General features: G+C 29.3%; 1 protein-coding gene across 1 annotated transcript in view; it reads left to right on the top strand.

Annotated features, from left to right (window-relative positions):
* The first annotated feature begins 4,191 nt into the window (after positions 1-4,191).
* The window catches only part of LOC109594707 (uncharacterized), a 49,443-nt gene continuing 40,864 nt past the window's right edge, over positions 4,192-12,770 (top strand). Inside the window, exon 1 of the mRNA XM_020009948.2 lies at positions 4,192-4,794. Coding sequence (XP_019865507.2) covers positions 4,192-4,794 — 603 coding nt within the window. The remainder of the gene's footprint in view (positions 4,795-12,770) is intronic.

Raw genomic sequence — 12,770 nt, 5'->3', positions numbered from 1 at the left:
CCCAGATGTTTGGTATAATGCATGATCGGTTATGATTTTTGTCGGTCGTAGATAATTTTTAACAAATTAATTACTATAACGACATGGATGGAAATCTTGGATTACAGCTGTCCATTTACTTCCGTTAGTATTCAGTATTCACTGGATTACTATAAACACAGATTTGATCCATTGTTGTAAAAACAGGACATCGCGGATCAAACTGCTGTTAATTAAGGCTAAAATGTAAATAAATATTTTTATCGATTACAAATTGATTGCCAATTTACAATACGACCACAATAACAGACCTACATACTGTGCTCAATTAAAACCCGTTGAATTTTTATCTAATTGCAAGACAAAAGGTACCTTACGGAGAAAGTTTATATTCCAACGCAAACGTAGACAAAGGGAAACTGGTACAAATAATATTATTTACTCTGCGGAAAGTTGATGGATTTTCTACAATGTATAACTAGATTTTATTTAATTCATACAGACCAGATGTGTTATAATCAAACAACGTAACGCAACAAAAAAAGATTCACCATTAAATTTCGCTCTTGTTGATCTAATTCCACAATAATAATTCGGTATTCAGGTCAGTAATGAAGCAATTTCTCAATTGCCAAGTAAATCGTCTTTTTTACACAAATTTTCTTGTACGCTCCACACTTCTTTTTGTTCAAATCATTTCCAGACATGGTTAATGTGCAATTAGTATTTCCAAAGGCGCATCTAGGCAAGCGTTTTACACTGATGGCAAATATCCGGCGGTTTTTCTCCAACATTTAATGACTCTTTGACACTGTTACACAAATCATGCACGTTCATTGGCAAATATTTATGACACTCCTGAAAAACTGGGTTAACATTATTTAATCGGAATGTAATTTGATTAATCGCAAATATGCGTTGTATGTGCGAGAATAAGGACGATCATTTATAACTGGTATCGTACAAATAAGCTTCATTTATTAGTTGGTGTGTCAGAAAAGCAGAAAAGTACATTTTAAATGTAACAGTTTATCCGTCTCTGCATCTGCATCTGGAATTGTGGAACAATTTGAAGCCAAGGCCGGCCTCAATAAAATACCGGACCCTTTCGTGATAATTTCAGAATAAACAGTGGGTATCCACATCTATTTAATTAACTGTGAAATAAACGGCAAAAACATTTTATTCTGCGGCAATTGGGAAATGAATTACAGTTAATGAATAAGCAAAAACATAAATTTATACAAACGTTATGTTTGATAGGTGACTTTTTCATAGTTCTCACACTAAGTGGAGTAATTTATTAATAAAAACATTTCGGACACACACATAATTTGTTATAATAAACGCGCAACGATTAGGCAGACTGAGACCATTAATGTGAGAATTGTTACATTAATTGATGAATAAAAACACTAGCGGATTTTTCCAACTTTGGACCGCATTAACTATTCGTTAAATGTTACTGTAATTTATGTTGTGACCCTCTTTGAAAAACGATTATATACATTTTTAACGGTAATTTTTTTCCCAAAAAACTATTGAAAATTTTAATCACTTTTATCAAACGTTTTCTAATTTCTAAAACAATTATGTACCATTTATTCAAAGGCAAAAACTGTGTGTTCAAAATTTGTTTTAATTGTTTTATTACAATTTTAAGAAAAATCATATTTGTACCGTATTAAATTTTATAATTAATTAATTTTCTAATTTATTTTGTGAAATTGAAAAACAATTAATACATTCTATACTATTTCTTTGAAAAACACCAATTTTCTATTTTTATTCTCATCAGATGTTACGTTGTTTCAAATATCTATATTAAAAATCAAATAACTAAGTTAAAGTTAAAGAACAGTTTGAATAAAAACATAATTATGATATAGTAAAATATGTTGAACATTATCATATTTATATAGCTTAAATTTAATTAAAAGATTATCTGTAATTTTTTTATGATTTATTAGATTTTCAATTTTAATTGTCTTAATTAATTATTATATTTCGTATTATTATATTTATTTAATTTAATTAATAATTACGTAGATAACGTTTTACCACAATATAATTAAATTAGGTAATTACTATCTAATGAATATAATATATTGTTTCAAATGTGTATTTTAAAAGTAAAATATGTAAGTTAAAGTTAAAGAACAGTAAAAAATAACAAAATTTGATATATGAAATTATTTTAAATGTTATCATATTTATACGGCTTAATAAATTTAATAAAAAATATATCTGTATTTTTTTAAATTCTTTAAATTTTTAAATTTAATTGTCTTAATAATAATAATTATTATTGTTATTATATTTCGTATTAATATAGGTATATAATATTCATAATAATTAAGTAAATAATGTTTTAACACGCTTATATTTAATTATTAGATTGTATAAAATTATTGAAACAATTAACTGTGTATAAAATAAAAATGTCTTCATGAAAAATATATTTTAAATTGTTTAAAGAATTCAACTACTTTACAAATTAAAAATATATTCATAAGAAATATTTAAAATTATATTTATATTTTGACAATTTTTCTACTTTTTATGTGTTATTTATATTTTTAATCTGTTTTTTTTTTTAAATGATTAAATAATATTCTATTAATTTTTTTTAATTGTATTAAATTAGTTAACGAAGTAAAAAATTATTTGAATTATATTTATATTACTGTTAAATTTAGAAAATATTATTAAGTGTTCAACTTTATGTTACTGTTAAAATGATTAAATATTTTGTTTCTAATTTTTTAGTAGTTTCAGTTAATGTGCATAACAGTAATTGAATATATGTTTCATTCATTATATTGTATTTGATGATTGTTTAAATTTTTTATAAGAATTTTACGACTACCTTATAAAATAAACACATATTCAAAAGACATTAAAAGTTCATAATATTTATTTAAATATTGTTACGCACGTCAACTCTAAAATCTATTAAATTTAAAAAAATATTTTTCTTATTTTAACAGGGTCATAAATATAATATAACCCAAATAATCATTTTCATTTCGGTGTTTAATTAATTTGCTACCAAGTAAAAAATGATTATTTGGGTTATATTATTTTTATATGATGTTAAAACAATAATTTTTTTTTAAAGTTAACGTGCATAACAATATTATATAAGTTTTTTCTATTTTTTATATGTATAAATAAATTAAAGTAACATTCTAGCAAGTATTTTCTATTTAATTGTGTTTAATTTGTTTTTGTGTTTAATTAATCAAATCATAAAATGAAGACGTATATTTGAAATTATATTTTTATCCTAACCATTTTTCTATTCTTTATACGTATGTGTATAAACAAATTAAAATAACACCTCAGCGAGTATTTTTTAGTAACTAGTTAACTAGTAAAGCGAAAATGATTATTTATTACGTTATATTTATTTTATTGTTACAATAAATAATATTTTTTAATTTTTTTTATAACTTCAATTAACAATATTTAAACGTGTCTAATGAATTTTTATCTCTCTGACTATTTTATTATTTTTTATGTTTATGAATATAAATAAATTAAAATAACCAAGTAAAGATTGTTTAAAATTGTCACAAGCAAGTTAACAAATAAATTTTGTAAACATTTTTTATGCTATACAACTTAAAGAAATACATTTATGGATATTAGTTATCCGGAAAATTTGAATAAACAATTTAATATACGGTATTACATTAATGTTACGGCTATATAAATTAATTTTAGATAACTAACACAGTAAGTAAAGTACCGTTTATGAATAGTAAATCGGATAAAAGTTAAGTGCCGTTTAATGATGAGCCCAAAAATGTACATAAAAAACTAAGTTAAAATCTCACAGTCCGTGAGCATAGAATTTGGCAAATAGGCAAAGAAGTACGGAGAGTGTTTGATTGGTTCCCCCTAGAGACGGTACCATTGGCTTAGAAGTGGGTTAGCTCTTCAGGAGCGACTTGCATCGTCTACATAGTGCATGCAGCTTCTGCCAAAGCACAGACCTTCTTAAGACATTGTCGGGTTCGAGTCAGGCCTCCGATACCACCACAGTCATCAAGGACGTTCACGAATTCGGCACATTCGGCACAACTGTCGCGGCGCAACTCGCGGGTTCATTTAATTATTTATTTATTTATTCGTTCACCACGTTTAGGTACGTTTCCGTAATCGATTTTATTTAAAATTAATAAGTAATTTCAACTCGAACCGAAAATGCGTGTGTTGGTCCTGTTGGCGTTATTGTGCGCAGTGCAAGTTGATTCGCAATTCTGGAACTACCCCCAGGAGTTTCTCGCGTCGTGGTTCCGCCAGGGAAAGACGGGCAACATACCCAGCGACAAAGTGTCCACACCAACCCCGTCAGCCCAGTCGCCCGCGTCGCCGCCAACCACCACAATCGTCACGACAAAACCGCCAATAATACCGATAAGCAGTGTGAAACCACCACCGAAAACGACCGTCCAAACGGGCACAAGCAAACGTCTGACGACCACCATCACAACAACAACAACGACGTCCACGACCACCTCGAGGCCGCAGACGGTGACGGCGACGGTGACGAAAACCACCCCGGTGTGGACGACCGTGCCGATAACCACACAACAAACCACCACCGTGAGAAACGGCACGCAGAACGTGAACGCGGGTAGCACCACCGTAACCGCGGCGTCCACCGAACCGACCACATTCTACGAAACCACCACGCACGACGTCACGGCCACCACCGAGGAGCCCCGTGATAATCATCGCACCCACGATTTTTATTTGAGCAAGAGGGAAAAGCCGCAGATCCAGATCAACCAAAACGCCACTCAGGTAAGTGAACATTTAACTCTTAAATCGATAAGTTGAGGTACGAATTTACTCAGGAAAAATAAGGAAAAAGGTGCTGGTCATTGCACTCAATCATTGAAAGAATACAGTGACAATGTTGGTGCAAAATGCAGTAATTAAAGGTGATGTACGATATTAATACATCGAGTGCGTTAACAATGCACAATTAAATTTTAATTATCCGTAGAGACTGATAGAAATTCTCTTATTCTCTTTTTCATACCTCTTAATCTAGTTATTAAACTATCAAATTTGGACTTAATTAAAATAATTATTTACCAGGCGCCGAAGGTGATTAAAACAAATTAATTGAAAACGATAATTAGTGCGTTTTAAAGGCAAATTATTTTATAAACTATAAAATTTGTGGATTAATTGATCAAATTATTTTTATGACGTCTTAAATTTGCCCTGTACTATTTTTAGACTGTCGACAGACCTTTTTAAATATTTTTATGTGTAAATTGTGTACTTTGACTTTTATTACTTATTAATTAATGTAAAATCTGTAAAAATGTGTAATATTTACAATTAATATTTGAGTGGAAAATAATTTTACACAAAATACGTTAAAAAATTTGCGAATTAATTGACTTAACACCAAATTATTTTTATGACGATTTAAATTTATTCTGTATTTTTTTAGACATCGACAAAAGATAATAAACATTTTAAATTTACTTTGTATTGTACTATTTTTAGATGCACATTTAGTAATTAAAATAAAAAGTGGCGCCCAACGTTTTCTTGGCGCCCAACAAAATTATTTTTATGATTTTTTAAATTTATCTCGGTCTAATATTAATTTTTAAACTAGTGATAAAATAGACCTTTATAAGGTATCTTTTGCATAAATTTTCTACGTTTATTTTTATTACACATTAATTAATAATCTGTAACAAATTTCATATATTTTTAAATTAATTTATTTGAATGGAAAACAATTTTACTACAAATTTATGGATTGACATCACCAAATTATTTTTATGACGTATTAAATTTACCTTGTTTTTCATCAATTAAAACAGACCTTTTTAAACATTTTTATGCGTAAATTGGGTTCTTTGACATTTGTTACTTATTAATTAACAACGTGTAAAAAATCTTTAAAATTGGTTTACTAGAATGGTAACTAATTGGATATAAAATTTATTGCCAACAATTTCTACAATTGCGACAAGTGTGTTTATTAGCAGGTTTTAAGCAAATTATCTTGAAATCATAGAAATAAAGTTTACGATTTATGCACTTAAATTAAACTACAGTGATTTATTCGTAAGTTCAAAAGAGTTTTATGATTGCGAATGAGGCACATAAAATTATGATTTACTTGGATATTTATTACTTTGGCCGCGGTCAAGATATGTGAGAAGGCCGAGATTTTCGCTGGAAAGGAAATCTGGTGTTGGTTCGTGTGAAAAAAAAATGAGAACTATTTATTGCTAACAGTATCGAATTATTTAATATTATTACGGTGTTAGCAATGAAACCGATATACATGCTTTGTTATTGCAACTACAGTTAAAATATCGTTGCTTCTGTGCATAATAAATAAAAAACACAATAGCGTGCAATAATAGTTTAGCAACACGAATTTCAAATAAAAAAAATCTGAATCCATAATAAATAAATGTATGCAAGATGGATAAAATGAAGTAAAGTTCCCCGCGATCTAATTGAATTCCGGAAACTATCGCAGGGATCATAATCAGTTAGAATTAATAAACAATGAAGGGAAAACGTAACTGTACGCAAAATACCAGTAATTTCAATAAAATTATTTTAATTGAAAATTCTTCTCCGCTGATAAATATCGTGGGTTTATTAACACACGAGGCTCCGCCAATCGTAAGTAATCCGACGACGTGCTCGTTACAGTTTTAATAAAAATGAGCCATTTAACGAGTTTTACAGCAATGAAGCATGTTTTGGGCGCATATAACCGCTGTAAAAGGGGCATTACTCTAACATTTAACTGTTCCGTTAATGCTGTTATTTTTTATTAACTTTAATCCGGGATTAGAACCGTTTCTGGATTTGGTCAAGCTAATCAACGTTGCAATTTCGGTTACGTTCCATTGATCGCCCCTTTTTTTTATTAAATCTTGCGTGTTAATCATATTTTTCGGTGCGGCCACAATCCTTTCGACACGCACAAATTGAACATTACCAGATTTACCTCAAAAATACGGTATATATACAAAGATATTAACTTAAATCAATAAAATAGTAAAATACCAAAGCAATACTTACATACTAAAAAGTAGACAAAAACACATAGTTTTACACTCCCCACATAACTGGAACCCCAAAAAGCTGATTGTCCAATTGAATGTATTATCTCTTTAACCTATTTTTTAAACATCGACAAAAGAAATCTTGTTAAACTTTTTTATGTGACATGTTAAATTCATTTTGTACTATTTTTAGATTATCTCAAGACACAATAATTCCTGTTCGACTTGCGTAAAAAATACTAAAATACGAATGTATATTGAATATACATATAAATTTAAAAAAAATGCATATTTAGTAATTAAAATAAAAAGTGGCGCCCAACGTTTCCTTGGCGCCCAACATTTGTTATATTAGAGACCAACATTTACTTGGCGCCCAACAAAATGATGATAAGAACACAAAAATCATCTTCAATTCACAAATACATTTAAAATTTCTACCTAATATATTTTTGTTTAGTCTCCCACATAGCTGGACAATATGTTTGGTTCAAAGGCAATCCATTGCTCGAGAAGAACTCCATGTTTTTTTCAGCTTCGTCTATTAAAGTATTTATATCTGGATTTATATTTAATAGAGAAATATCATACGCATAAAAATAATACAGAGAATAAATGTCTCCCTACGTATGTATTATACGGTACGATTATATCCGCTTTCTTCGACACATCAATCTTTACCTCTTTATCAATTTGATATTATTTGTTTCGTTTGGATTAGATGTAATTATTCAAATATTAACCCAATTCTAGACAAGTATTATTCACTTTAGGATTTTCTTTTTTCTGGTAAATTTACATATAAGAAATGGTCTCTTAAACTGGGTTTTAGATCTTCAATGAATTTAAAATGCTTTTAATTACTCTGCATTCAATGCAAAATACTCTCAAATATTAACTCAATTCATGGCAAGGATTATCAACATACATGAAATGGTTGAAAGATTACGTCTTTTAAATTGGTTTTTAATATGCTCAATGTATTTCAAAAACTTAAAATACATCCAAGTACTCAGTACTTAATGGAAAATACTGAGCAACGAATAATAATAATAATAATGATGCATACAAACAAAGAATGATGAGCTACAAAAAGCATCTCCAATCAGAAGTCCCAAGACAGCTTGCTATCGAATGTGACTCCCAAAGAGTTGATTGACTCATTGGATGTATTACATCTTTTCAAAGAAATTGTTTGCCCTTTAGCTTAGTTTAAAGGGAAACGATTGCTTGAGAACTACTCCATGTTTAGTTTCCTCAGTTCGTCCTTAAAATTGCTTATATCGTGAATCAAGATTAATGAAGAAGTGTCATCTGCATACAAAATATTACAAAGCACGAATGTCTCCCTAAGTATATACGGTACGATTACATCCGCGTTCCTCGACACGTAAACCTTCATTTCTTTATCAATTTGCTATTATTTGTCTCGTTCGAATTAGATATAATTATTCAAATATTAACCCAATTCTAGACAAGGATTATCACTTTAGGATTTTCCTTTTTCTGGTAAACGTACACAATCTCTAAGTTGCAAAAGTGTTCAAAACTGAGCAATGAATAAATTAATAACATATAAAAACAAAAAGCACCTTTAATCCATAAATACTTTTCAATTTTTTACTATAAATACATCTTTTTTAATACTTTCAGATATTTGGTCATTAATTTTGGTTCAAGACAGGCTATTGTTTGTAATAATTAATCAAATATTAACCCAATTCTAAACAAGGATTATCACACACACAGATTTACCTTTTTTTAATAAACACACTCTTTAATTTGTTATTAGAATTACTTCTATATTTTGGCCCAAGACAGTTTGCCATCCAGTGTGACCCCAAAAAATTCAGTGATTCATTGGATGTATCAGTTCTTTGCACGAGAACTACTCCATGACATTTCTTTTTTTAGTATAAATATTTTCCTAAGTATTTATAGTATATATAGTACGATTACATCCGCGTTGCTGACACGTAAACCTTCATTTCTTTATCAATTTGTTATCATTTGTCTCGATCGAATTAAACGTAATTATTCAAATATTAACCCAATTCTAAACAAGGATCTTCGATTTTAGGATTTCCCTTTTTCTTGCATGTTAAAGCACTTTCCACAAATGACATGCATCTATTTTACATTTTTTTCATTTCTACTTATAACAAATTTCAAAAAAATTTAAATTTATTTTCATTCATGTTTGAATATTATTATTATTTTAATTTAATGAAAACTAATAAAGTAAGAGAACTAATATTTACGTATATTGATATTTTAATAATAAGAGTCAGATTCCAATTTAGGAATTTTCTTGTTCTTACTCATTAAAATACTTTCAACAATTTATCTTACAGATACTAATTTGTATAATTTTAATAATCATTGAACACTTAAATATAATCTTAACATACTTTATACATAATCTATTTTTAAATAAACGAGTAAAATGGGTTTTGAAGTTGGCAGCATCGCAATTGGTAGATACAGAACAAGGCGACTTAGCATTTTTCTTATCAGACACTGAGTGCGTTTGAGCGACTGCTCCTTCTAATCAGTTTTTATTCGTTGTTGACGTTGAGCAGGTCGCAAGTAACCATAATTTTTTCAACATGTTCAAAATGCCCAATAAATGGCCGTTTAATCTATTCAACGAGGACGACGAAGAAGACGACGAGCCGCAAACCGAGATCGAAACCGCCGAATCGTCCGAAGTGTCGGATTGCGTGAGCGAATACATCATTTGCAAGACGATTCCGGAAACTCGCGCCCAAATCGAGCGACTCCAAAAGAAACTAGAGAAGATCAACCGGAAATTTCGTCTGGCCACGTTCGTCAAGGAGTACCTGAAACGGGACGTCGGCGACAAAAAGAAAGTGAACAAACTGATGAAGGTCGAAAGGAAGAAGATGTGGCAGGAGCTGGAGGATCACACGATGGACTGTGCTCTGGTTTACCAAAAAATCGAACTGGTGCTCTTCACGTTGCAACACACGTGTTGTTGCGTCGAAAGCACCGTGGCTTCGACCACGAACAACACGGACGACTCCTACGAGATCAGTTGTCTGAAGATGAAGTTCATGAAGCCGGAAGCCCCGCGCAGGAAAATCATTTTGCGCATCAAAAAAATTGTCTAAGAAATTCTCGACCTTACGTTACTTATTAGTTTAGTTTCTACAATTTTTTACAATAATCTCAGCTTCCCCATCTTTAAAAATTTTCATGGTTAATGGTGTTCCACCGTCTCCATTGGTGAGTAAGATTAATGCAACTACTTTTGATATATTTTGGATGTTTTGGCAATTTTATTGGTATTTTTAAATGGAAAGGAACTTTTGATAGCAATTTTTAACATAGGAATTTACAAAATGGAATATTAAAAACCTGATTCACTAACAAAGAAACAATCAATTACTTTTATGTTAGCCATGATTATTATTTAATTTTAGATATGCCTAAATTATATTTCTTTTGATTCTATATTATTATTATTTTATTCGCATTAATATTAAATAATAAAATTACTATAATTATCCTATATCCTATTATTATATATTCTTTTTATGGTATGGTGATTACTTTCATATTACTCATGTATGGGACATTATTTAATATTCGTACACTGAAATTTTAATAATACAATAATTTTAAAAAAAAAAAACATATTTTTATTAAATGTGTATTATTGTAAGTAAAACCAAGATTCTCCAGTGAAATTTTTATAAAACATCAAGTTCAAAATGGTTTAAAAATATATATTATATCGAGATTTCCAGTGAATCGAATGTCCGGAAAATAAATCACAATAAAAATAATGTAATATAATATCAATATATGAATTTGCATTTGAATAATGAACACATGACTTAAAACATATGACGTTTAGTATTTTTATTGTTATGTATTCTGTGTAAATACAGTCATTAACACTATGTGTAAATAAAACTTATCAACATTTTCGTGTAGTACAAATAATCATACGTGGAATAGAATAAAATGGTGATAACATTTTTAAAATATCAAGCTCAAACGAAACTTCAACAAATTCAAACGAAATTGGATCAGATCAGATGACAAAGATGTATTAAAAAAGTTAACATGCACATTACATGAAAATTCAATTACAAATAGCTGTACAAATACGTGGCTTGTTCATATTTGCATAAGTCTATTTGTTTCATGCATCCTCGATTTTTTACAACTGGTGCGTTGTTTTTCAGGAAAATTGCACGAATGCCTTTATAGAACGAATGTTTTTCCAGCGTTATTATCTTGCGCAAACAATCCAGAGACACGCAATTAACAACATAATCTCTATGCATCTTTTCAATTATGTCCAATTATAATAAACTGACGGCAAAAACTAAAGGATATTTATATTATTAATTTGTAAAATTATTTTTATATCATTTGTTTATGACGGCTAATTAACTGTTTGTGTGGTACTTTGTCTTCAACGGGGTAATTTGGTAATATGCAATGCGGGGAATTCAAGTGCGGGAATAAAATTTCAATTCGCAATAGCATGTGCGTATAAATTGAGTGCAGAAACTGAAATCGTATACGTATACTCTTCCCAATAAGATGCGAATGTAAATTTTTGCATATATTACAATCATAAAACGTCTATTAGCATTGAGAACTTGGTTTAAACGTTCCAGGTTCAGGTATTTTAAAAAGAGGCGGACGTGTTTTATGCTTTTCGCCGTTTTACTCTTGAAAGTTTACTTCGATTGAATTAAATCTACGAGCCTGCACCGCAGAAAAAATCGGAAAATTAACATGAATACCGCATAAAATTAGTAGCACAAGTTCGTCACCTACACTCGCAGATCCAATAACACAGATAAACAGTTTTCCGTGACAATTTGTTATTTTATAAGAAATAAATCAATACGAGACTTTCATATTTATTGCGAACAAGTCTGGACGACGTATATTAAAATAACATTTAGTCTCAGTAACGGTTCACACTGATAATTAGAAATGCGAAAATTATTTATCATACGTAATTAGAGAGCTTCGCCTTTTTTTTACTATCGATATGTCGGCATGTAAAATTAAGCACGTTAACGTTTCCTTATCGATGACATTAAATGACTTTTTGTTTCTCGTTGCACCGTCATTTATTAAACACGTTATCGGTATGCATTTATTTATAATTCCTCATCGTGAATGTACGAAGTTTGACTAACCAACTGGCTGATTCATTAACAAGAAACAATCAACTATTGTTTTTTTTTTTTATTTTTATTTATCAACAATTTAATTAACTGATGAAAACCGTGTCGACATCTTTTATAGTTTTCGTGTAAAAAATATTAAGTATTTAAAAACTTCAGGTAATCTCTTGAAGCACTGGGAAAGGAAACTGAAACGAGACAAATTAAATGATGTATTTCGATATTATTGTATAGTTTGCATGTCAAAAATAACGATTCAAATTTAATTTTTTTTTCAAATCAGTTACCTTGAGAGAAAAACACTTATTAATTTTGTAAGAATTTCTATTTAAAACTGGATGTATTTCATTTAATTTTGTAGTTAGAAATTAGAAGGAATTGTATATTTCAATATAATTCCCTGTTTTTGAGTCAAAAATTGTTAAATTATAATGACTTTTTACTTAACTATTTGATTATTGAAAAACTATAAGAAATTTTTCAAAATTTGAATATAATTTTAAATAAATCTATATTTGTTCAAAAATATAGATTTATTACT

Source organism: Aethina tumida, chromosome 1 (genome assembly GCF_024364675.1).
Source record: "Aethina tumida isolate Nest 87 chromosome 1, icAetTumi1.1, whole genome shotgun sequence".
Lineage (NCBI taxonomy): Eukaryota > Metazoa > Arthropoda > Insecta > Coleoptera > Nitidulidae > Aethina > Aethina tumida.
The sequence above is the reverse complement of the archived record's forward strand: the minus strand, read 5'-3'. Positions and strand labels throughout refer to the sequence as shown.